The sequence below is a fragment of the Microtus ochrogaster genome, linkage group LG10, assembly GCF_000317375.1.
Source record: "Microtus ochrogaster isolate Prairie Vole_2 linkage group LG10, MicOch1.0, whole genome shotgun sequence".
NCBI lineage: Eukaryota > Metazoa > Chordata > Mammalia > Rodentia > Cricetidae > Microtus > Microtus ochrogaster.
In genome coordinates, this window is record NC_022035.1 from 4054169 (window position 1) to 4064731 (window position 10563).

General features: G+C 46.1%; 1 protein-coding gene across 2 annotated transcripts in view; it reads right to left on the reverse strand.

Annotated features, from left to right (window-relative positions):
- Window positions 1-2253: 2253 nt before the first annotated feature.
- Asns (asparagine synthetase (glutamine-hydrolyzing)) overlaps window positions 2254-10563 on the reverse strand; it is an 18668-nt gene continuing 10358 nt past the window's right edge. For both annotated transcript variants that reach the window (XM_005363711.2, XM_005363710.3), the window contains exons 4-12: window positions 10285-10470; window positions 9991-10092; window positions 9509-9636; window positions 8062-8188; window positions 5089-5195; window positions 4156-4256; window positions 3231-3312; window positions 2985-3140; window positions 2254-2603 (exon numbers count right to left, since the gene is read on the reverse strand). In XM_005363711.2, the coding sequence (XP_005363768.1) occupies window positions 2394-2603; window positions 2985-3140; window positions 3231-3312; window positions 4156-4256; window positions 5089-5195; window positions 8062-8188; window positions 9509-9636; window positions 9991-10092; window positions 10285-10470 (1199 nt within the window). In that variant the 3' untranslated portion in view covers window positions 2254-2393. The remainder of the gene's footprint in view (window positions 2604-2984; window positions 3141-3230; window positions 3313-4155; window positions 4257-5088; window positions 5196-8061; window positions 8189-9508; window positions 9637-9990; window positions 10093-10284; window positions 10471-10563) is intronic.

Genomic DNA, 10563 nt, shown 5'->3' on the forward strand with positions numbered 1-10563 from the left:
CTGGGTGAGTTAAGGCAACAAAGGGCTTAGGACAGTTGCAGAATGTCTCTGAGTAGTAACGCTTTCTCCCTGTGTGTGGCAAACTAGTCAAGACCCACTTCGATGTTTTCTCACAGTCAGATTCTGAACCGTATGGGCTTCTCCAAGGCTAAAACAAACAAAGACCAAGCTAAAAAAAAAAAAAAATGTATAGAAGCATGCTGACACTGTGGTCACAGCCAGAATGTCACACTGATTTCTTTTAAAAGTGGGTTGAGGCTAGCCCATCTGGCTCAGGGCTAGCTCCTTACATGACCCCTGTACTAGGAGCTTTGGAGGTCTTCCTACACACTTTACACACGTCCGCTTTCCACCGAAAGATGTGCAAGAACACGCTGACCATTGTTAAAGGCTAAGGGAGAAGTGGGGTTTTATGTTGCAGATATTAAGTCAAAGTGAAGCAAAGCTCTGCCAGGTAGGTTGCCAAGAGATGCCCAGGAGGCTGAAGAGGCAAGGTGCCAGCTGGTAATGCTTAGTTATAGGGGTGCCTGAAAGAGTGACAGCTGGGTAAGCAGTCTGTGGGAACGGGAGCCATCGGGATGGTCAGGAAACCAAGGGGGAAAACTGTCCAAAGACACTCATGCTAGCAACCCTAGGGGCACTTTCTCCAAACCTTCCTTTGAGGTTGTAAAAGAAAATGTCAACCACATGAATGTGTAGAATCTGAAAGTCACCTGTAGCCATCACAGGCAGCCTTGTTCGCTATGGTTTGGGTATGAACAGTCTGCCGGAAAGGTTTATAGGCTGTAGGCTTGGTCTCCACCTACTGCATGAAATCACCGTTAAGTCATAAAGGTTCTGACTAACTCAGTGAATACAACCATCGATGCCTTCCTTGATTCCCGGCAATCCTGGGAGACAGCAGAAGCCTCTGAAGGTGAGGCCTGGTTGGGTCACTAGAGATCTCTTCAGGGGCTGCCCTTAAACCCGTTCCTCTTGCTTTCCACAGCCATGAGGTAAACAACTGTGCTACACGGGTTCTTCTGCCCTGATTTTCTGCCTCACCACTGGCAGAGAAATAATGTAGCCACAGACCGTAACAAGCCACTCATGAACCGTAAGTTCTCAAACTATGAACCGAAGTACACCTTTCTTGGGCATTTGGCAGAGGGACAAAAAGGCTCTCACACAAGTTTGGTGCTGCTTGGCTTAACTATCTCTATGCATGTCGGAGTTCTGAGTGGGATCTGAAGATAATACATCTTAGACACTGAAGCTGAAATCTGAAGCCTTCCCACATCCTCAAAGCGGGCAGTGTGCCCTGTGTAAACATTCTCGATCATCCGTGATGCCACACAGCCGGGACGGATAAACTTTAGCAGAAAATATGTATAGTGCTAAATCAAGCTAAGTTCAAATACTTAAATATGATAAGCATCAGATTACCCTAGTGTAAGGCTCCATCTTCAGTTCCTTAGGCACAATTATAAATGGTAAGTCATGGCCTACAGCTGGCCGCAACAGCTTTCCCATCAAGCATTCCTTCATTTCAGACAGGCAACCCCCCCAACTCCTAATCCTGCTGCAGCCTCCCCAGTGCTCAGAGCCAAGCACCAAAATACCTGACACCATCAAGAATTCTTTCACCAACTGTTCCCTTTTCAAAAGTTTTTAACAACTAAATCCGTCTGCCCTATGCATCTCAGCATGTGGTTCTGAAGCACCGAGGAAGCCTTCAGGTGAGTAGCTCCTATTTCGAGGTGGTATTTCCTACTTCCCAAGCACGTTTACATATTCTTCTGTAATAAACATCAATAAACCATGGCCCAGGGTCCATAACTGGCCCACTCCTATAATGAAACTTTTAGAGGAAAAAGCTGTGTGATGCGAACTAGTTTCACAATGCCCAGTGTTGTGTATCGGTGTTATAAACAGTTCCACAGAGACCCACAGAAGCCTAACTTAGCATCTGACTCTATTTGAGAAGTTTAGCCCCAATTCCACAAGTCTTCAGAGGGGATATTACCACAATATAAGAAAGCAAAAAAGCTGAATTGCTGTCCTATTCAGCAGAACAGTCATGAGGTCTCACGGAGGACTCACATCCACGTCTACCTAGGAGCTGCTAGGAGCGTAGGCAGAATTGAGATGCGAAGATCACCAGCTCTCCCCTTCAGCTCACTGCCATCCACATGACGGTTATACCGCAGCCACCACTCCGTCTTTAGCTGCCTCTAATGAGGCTGTGTTAGCATCCACCACCAGAAACATTGCAGGTGTAATATTTTTATTTCTTTCCATGCCCACAAAAGCCGGAGTGGTTGGTGGCTGGCTCGCATCATTGCTGTGTTGGGTCTCGATGTCTCTACCTTCTGAGTCAGAAGAAACACTTCACACTAGCGTTTAGAGAGCGCCTAAGCTTCGGCAACCGACTTGTAATGGGAGAGGGTGCGGGCGGAAGGGTCGGTGGCATTGATCCACTTGGGCATCCAGTAATGGGTCAGCCAATCAGCCCGGCCTGGGTAGTGGCGCTCAAAGATCTGCCGGTAGTAGTAACCTTCCTTGGTTTGGGGAGTATTGAAGGGAAACCTCTGGGCTGCTGTGGCCATCATTGCATCATCGACCTGTAAGAGAAGTCAGGAACGTCACCCATTTGCTCTGCACTTGCTTTGCTACACACACATTACAAAGTCAGCAAGACCCTCTACGCCACACAGTGGTTAGAAAAACGCTGAAACGAGCTCAAAAATAAACAGATGCCGTGAGTGCTTAAAAATTCTCACACATGTTTTGTATTTAGAGGCTCAATGTTTGATTTCTTCGTACCCACGGTACCCAGACCTATACACAAAGGGTCAGTGATAATTACTATGTCACCTCGACTTCGTTCATTTTCCTTCATCCACAACTAGTCATACTAAATACAAGAGATTCCCAGATCTCTGTTAATCTGTCTTGTTCCAGAAAGGATCTTCTTGTTCCAGAAAGGATCTTCAAAGACAGACCTGATGTTCAACATAGTCCTGTAAAATCTTGAACCAGGAGTTCTTGACTGAGGTGATCCCATCACTAAAGGCTTCTTTTGGTCTCCAGAGGATCTCTTTGGGCAGCAGGTTGGAGTCCTCAAACGTCTCTCTCAGGAGATGTTTTTCTATCCCATTCTGACGTGAACACAAAAGCAAGGTCAGCGAAGTCACCAGCACAGCCAACGAACGGCGTCTGGGGTTTTTATCCAGGGTTGATTTACTTACTTTTGGAATTCTCATTTCCGGTGGCAGAGACAAGTAATAAGAGGAAAACCGATGATCCAGAAACGGGACTCGCAGCTCAAGACTGGAGGAAAACAGAAAACAAAGCTGGTCGGCAGGGGCCACGTGTGTCCCAGCAGCTGCTGTGTGCGTCCCAGCAGCTGCATCAGGCTGAGGAATGCAGATTACAGAGGCATGTTCCGGCCTCCTAACAGCCACTCTAACACAACTGGATGCTTACTAAAGTCTGTACTCATAACACCAGCATCTAGTGGGGAAGCTTCCTGTTGGAAACTATCTCTTTCCTTCTGTGCCTACGAAAAATTAACTGTTTCTCTGAGAGCAGGAGATTTAAGAATCACGAGTGGCCTCGTCTTGAAGATACGCAAATGTCACATCATGTAGAGAGTCCTCGTGACTCTGGTCAGGATATGCAGATAGGTACTACCTATGATTCCCACCTATTCAACTACATGTGCTTCGGTAGAAGAAGCTACATTATTGAACAGGTGTTTATCGTGTACAATATGATTCTATTCTTCAACAAACCCAGTTACATGTGAAAACTCTAGCCAAGAAGAAACGGCTCCAAAGAAATGTATTTTTAGTATACGGTCTTATCAAGCCTCATGCATCTTCATTCCCTGCCCCTGGAGGACACTCTAAAAGGCTCAGAAAGAGCAGCTGCAGCCTTCCCTCTAGGTCAAAGGCACGTTACTTTTATGATTTAAAGACACACCCTCAGAAGACCCTCTCTCCCACCCCAATGTTAGTACCCAGGGCAGAGCCCAGCTCTTTAGGGACAAGTTTAACTAAAAATCGTACTTTTAAGCCAACTGGAAAGAAACAAAAAAGTAAGCAAAGGCAACTGATCTCATTTTAAGTTTCTTCCCCTCTCCGTTCATTCCACAGCTGGGTATAAGGTTACCCGTGCGCAGCAGTGGTGCGGTCAGCTCGGAGAACATCAAACAGGTAGAGCTCCTTCAGCAGCCTCTCACTTTCCTCCTCTGCCTTCTCGGGAGAAGGAGCCTATGCAGTGAACAGAAAGGTGAGTGAGTGGCTTTGGCACACAGGCAGCCTTTGTCATCCCCTTTTACGTTTAAAACACAAGATAAGCAAGACAGAAAACAAGGTAAGGAAGGGTAGAGTATATGACTTCAGAGGCCAGCAATGTTTTATAAGACAGATCCATCCACCTCCAAAGTGCTTAACGTGGAAATCAACAGCCACAATTCCACAGGAATCAACCAACCAAACAAACAAAAAGCAAAAGCAGTTAGGCCTGGTGTTGTGTGTCTTTAATTCCATCACTAGAGAGAAGCAGAGGCAGTGATTTTGAAGGACAGTTTGGTCTGCATAGTGAGTTTTAGGACAGTCAGAGCTACATATGAGCACTTGTCTTGAGGGTGGGGACAACAAAAAACAAAACAACAACAAAAATAGATTGATAGATTAGATAGACAGATAGATAGACAGACAGACAGATAGATAGACAGATAGATAAAAAATAAAAGCAATTCTCATGTTTAATTTCAAGAACAAAAAGTATCTGATACTACTGAGACTCCTTTTTCCTAAAAGAAACAGACACCATAAAAATAGATTGATAGATTAGATAGACAGATAGACAGACAGACAGACAGATAGATAAAAAATAAAAGCAATTCTCATGTTTAATTTCAAGAACAAAAAGTATCTGATACTACTGAGACTCCTTTCTCCTAAAAGAAACAGACACCATCAATTCAGACACCCACACACAAATGTTACTCATTACGAAGACAGTATAGAGAACAGTCAAGTGATCCTGGCTTTTCTTAACTCAGCCTGGACGGCCACCTTCTCTCTCCAGAGTGCTCACCTTGTGGAAATATATGTACCCTTGTGTAAGTTCATCTGACCCTTCTCCCGAGAAGATCACCACGCTGTCTGTGTTCTTCCGGATATACTTGGAAATTAAATACATACCTTAAATGAAGAAGAAATTGGCACTGATGTCAGTGTGTGTTCTAGAAAGCCTTTACATGGCTTTCAGAAACAACTGCAGGTTGCAGCGGTTTGCTGGACTTAGATAATATAAGCAGCTTCCAAGTGATTGCGTAAATATTTAGGAGGCATTGACACACAGCTGATCCAACTTAGGCAATAAAATAAGCCTAGAAACCACGGCAATATTTTATAAACAGGTTCTGAAATTATGTTCTTAGAGCAAGATTTCTTTCTCTACCTCAAAATTTTGCTGAATTGAAGTGCCCAAATCCCTAACTACCATGGCTTCCTCCTAACATTACTACGGAAAGGGCCTGGGGAGTGCACCATTTCTGATACAGCTGGTTCTCCCAAGGACTCTGGGTGGTTGTGTGGTCCATGGCAAAGTGAGAGGGAGTGGGTGAGGCCCGCTCGGAACAACCGCGGTACTCAAGAATCTCGCCTCTGAAGGCATTAAGGCGATTCCCAGAAAAAAAACAAATTAGTTCTCCTGAGTAATTGTCTAAACAGAACGCTTCTCTATTCTCTGGCCTCTGATATCACTACGATCTCTCTCCTTCACGTTGCCCACCAAAGTGTCTGCTGCGGGGCTTTCAGCCTACAAATAATGAGTTAAAAAAAAAACAAAAAACACCTCATTTTTAAAAAGTTGTTTGCCTGGGGTTATCCATTACAGTAACAGAAAAAATGGATTGACTAACAAAAATGGCTTAGTTTTAATTGTTTTATTCTTTTCTATTATCAGTTTTCAACCTCCAAATTCCACACTGGACTAAGGCTCTCTGTGGTATTGAACAGGCTGGCTCGGCACCCATTCCTCTTCTCTATCCACCGCCGTCCCCTCTGATCTCATCTTTATTCTTCTTCTCTTTCTAACTCTGCCTCCACCCCATGAAAATTCAACCACAGACATGTTATAAATGTGCTTATTTAATTATCTTTCAGAAGGCCAAATCACTGCAGTATTGTTTCATTGTACTCCAGAGTTTAAAAGTGAACTACTCACTCAGCTAACAGCATTTTAAGGCTAAGCAACACTGAATCTATCTGATGTGTGCCCCCCCACCCCGTCTAATCTCAGAATGTGTTCACCTAAAACTAGGACAGCTTACATGACAATAACTAATAATTGGTAAGCTGTGTGACGGGGTACTTACAATGCATCCACATAAGAGCTCCTTAAGGAAAACGTTTTACAATATAGATCTGTCCCCTGTTTTATAAAGAACAGTGTTCCCAGCTGGACTGTGGTGGCACACACTTTTAATCCCAGCACTCAGGAGGTAGAGGCAGGTGGATCGTGTTGAGTTTGAGGCCAGCGTGGCTTACAGAGTGAGTTCCAAGACAGCCAAGGCTACACAGAGAAACTGTCTCAAAAAAATAAATAAATAAATAAAACAATCAAAGAACACTGTTCCCTCAATATGGGATTAGTTCTGGGGCCTCTCTTCAGCTACCCAAATCTTCAGATACCTCAGCTTCTTATAAAGTGATAGTGTTTGCACATAATCTATACACATATACAGGCTATCTTATTTTATTGAGTTTGGCTTTTGTGGTGGTTTGAACGCAACTGGCTCCTATAAGCTCATAGGGAGTGGCACTATTAGGAGGTGTGGCCTTGCTGGAGGAAGTGTGTCACCGTGGGGGCGGGCTTTGAGGTCTCCTTTGCTCAAGCTTCTTTGCTCAGTGTGACTAAGACCACTTCCTGCTGCCTGCAAGTCAAGATGCAGAACTCTCAGCTCCTTCTCCAGCACCGCGTCTGCCTGCATGCCGCCATGTCACGCCATGATGATAATGAACTGAACTTGGAAACAGCAATCTACCCTAATTAAATGTATTTTTTGGTAGGAGTTGCTGTGGTCACGGTGTCTCTTCACAGCAGGAGAAACCCCAACTAAGACAACTTTGTGGGGACTCAGAGGAAGTTCATTTCTTATAAAAGACGAGCAACCATCATTGAGCAAACATACCGCATCATTTTCCCACAGCTTAGATGACCAACAGCAATGAGATAATCCTAAATCAAGGAACTTAGCAGACCACAGTATACTGTAGTCACAGTCTTATATGCAAGAGCAAACAAAAACTCACTTCACTGAAGCACTTGGATTATTGCTTAAGTCTGAACCTGCAACACCGTGAAACATTCTTGTACCTTAAACCACCTCTAGATTATGTGCAATACCAGCTACAGTATAAGTGCTAGGTAAACAGCCGCTGCCCTGCAGTTCAGACTAACGCCAGCAACAGAGTCCACACAGCTGCTGCACTGCAGCTCAGACTAACGCCAGCAACAGAGTTTTCCGGCTTCGGTTGGCGAAACTCAACTATACCACCCAAGACACGTTATACAGAGAAAACGGGAGGAAGGCGAGCCAAACTGTGCATCCACCCTATAGTGATGCCATAAAGGCGAAATGTATAGCAATCCCCCTCCTCCTCAGTCGCTTGGGCGCTGAACCATCAGGGGTGGGCCATCGCACTGCCACGATGGAGTTCCTTTGAGGCAGCCATACATAATTCATATGAAATGTGGGACACAGAGCTTAGCACGCAGTGCGTGCTTGGTAAACGTGGGCTGTTGTTTATTCTTATGAAGCGGTCTTTAAGACTGTAGGCAGAGCTAACCTTGTAAATTCAGTGTCCCAAAGACCTGGTTACATTCATTAAAAGCACTTCCTCCAGTTGAAAAGGGCACTCTTACGTGGTCTTTAAAAATATATTTATAGCATAGAGGAATTTTGCTTGTATTCCTATTTAGACAACCCTTCTTAAACTGAAATCACTTTAAACCGTCTCCTTTGTCAGTATTAAAGCTCTTCGCTACAGCAAAACCGCTTACCTACAGATGCTCGAACTGTCGTGATGTCATAGGTTTCCAAGGAAAATATGACTTCATCCAGGGCCTGAATGCCTTCTTCGGAATTAAAAAGGACTTCATGATGCTCGCTTCCAATATAATTTGCCACCTAATTGTGAAGAAAAATCCATGTTTTTTTTAAAGTCCTACTTTTGAAAGTGAAGCAGGTCAGTTCCTCTCAAGGCATCCTGAATTCGCACGGCGAAGAGAAACAGAGCTGGGCAATGGTAGTGGTGGCTGTGACGGCCGGCTTTAATCCCAGCACTCGGGAGGCAAAGCTAAGTGGATCTATGAGTTTGAAGCCAGCCTGGTCTAGAGAGAGAGTTCCAGGACAACCTAGGCTACACAGAGAAATTCTGTCCCAAAAAAAAACAGAAGTAACCAATGGACAAAAGCCTAGCACTTTTGTTCTATTTAAAATAATCACCGAGGTCAGCAGCAGAAACAGAAACGGCACTTTTGTGTCAGAAAAGGTTTCGCTTAAGTGGAGTGGGTCTTGTCACAACCCACCTTCAGCCTCAGCTCGCCAGAACCGCAGACCCTTATCATAAAAACTTTTAAGGTATCATAAAAACTTCCCACGCCAGCCCCACCCCACCCCCCGCCCGTGTGCCGAGCTCTCACTTCCCACGCCAGGCCCTCCGCGTGTGCCCCCAGCCCCCCCCCCCGCATGTGCTGAGCTCTGGCTTCCCACGCCAGCCCCCCTACCACGTGCCGAGCTCTGGCTTCCCACGCCAGCCACCCCCCACGTGCTGAGCTCTCCCTTCCCACGCCAGCCCCCTCACCACGTGCCGAGCTGTCCCTTCCCACGCCAGGTCTCCCCCCCACATGCTGAGTTCTCCTTTCCCACGCTAGACCCTACCGTGTGCAGAGCGCTCCCTTCCCACGCCAGGTCTCCCCCCCACGTGCCGAGCTCTCAGCATTTTCTTCTAACCTTCCACGTTAGCACACAAACTCTGAGCTCTCCAGCCCACAGCTCCAAGCGCCTTCCACAATCCTCCCACAACAACGTGCTCAGGTCTGTCACAGCAACACCCCACAATCCGCGTACCAATTTCTACCCTAGGTTGCCCTCTACGGCTGTGATAATGACCGTGAGCAGAAACAACCTGCAGAGGAAAGAGTTTATTTGGCTTACATTATTCCGAGTCAGAGTCCATTATCAAGGCAAGGACTCAGGTTGAGGACTGAGGTGAGCTATCTGGAGCCAGGAGGAGCAGACAGTGGTCCATGACCTCTGCTTCGGTGCCTGCCTGCAGGGCTGCCTCACCTTGGATTCCCTCCATGGACCGTGACACGGCATCCATAAGCCAAACGAGCCCTTTCCTTTATCCCAGTGACAGCAGGCAAACTAGGACCCCTTCTGCTTGATTTTGAAGCTAAACACAAGATTAAGTTCTAACTACACAACGAGCAGGCAGCCATGTACCTTTCTGGCGGCCAGAAGATCGGGGCTGTCTTCCATGCCGATCGCAAAAGTCTGGAGAGGATACTGCACTTGGGCCTCCTTGAGCTGCTTCAGCAGGGAGGCGGCAACCAAGCTGGAGTCCAGGCCCCCTGCAGCATGAGAACAAGCTGATGGTTACGTGCCTTCATGAGACCGGACCGGAAAACGGTGGTTACACACCTGCTTAGCGTGTGGGTTGGAGTTTAGCTCTCAAGAGCTCCAAGTTTTATAAACTGAAATCAGCTTTAGTGAGTGAAGAATATAATACATAAATTTTACTGGTCCCTACAATGGTAACCGTATCAAATACGTGGTTTAAGAAGATGGGTACACAGGATTATAAGGAAATGTGTACCAACCAGCTCTTACACTAACAAACACATCTGTAATAAAGCGAGGGCCAGTGACAAATCATTTCCCTTAAATCCCAGCATGACAGTCTGTTTTCCTTAACTTGGCCTCACCTGATAAAAGGCAGCCGATCCTCCGGTCCGTCATCAGGCGCTTCCGGATAGCATTGTCAAAAAGGATCCGCAGGTTGCTCTTCACCGTTTCTAACTCGAAACCTAGCCACACAGAAAGGGAATGAGGCATCCCCAGAGAAGCCGAGACTGAGCTGGCTGAGGGGAGGCATGCAGTCCCTACACCAGCAGGATGGCCCGGCACTGCGACCATCTCACCACCTCCGAATCAGAGGACGCAGATCTTACCATCAACATCTCAGAATCAAATTGATTCAGACTGTGTGAATGGCTCACCTGGGAAGAGTTTCTCCACGCTGTCATAGAGGGCGTGCAGCGGTTCATCCGTACAATGATGGTATTTCACCATTTCCACGGATGCAACTTTGCCGTTTGGTTTTAAGTCCAGAACTTCGTAGTGTCCAGGAAGGAAGGGCTCCACTTTTAAGAACGGGGCTGAGGAGTGCTTCAATGAAATGAGCCCTACATGTGCAAACAAAACAGTAGAGTGATTCTCTGCAGCCTTCCCGGTTAGCTAATATCCTCAATTGTCTCCCCCTTTAAACACAAATATAT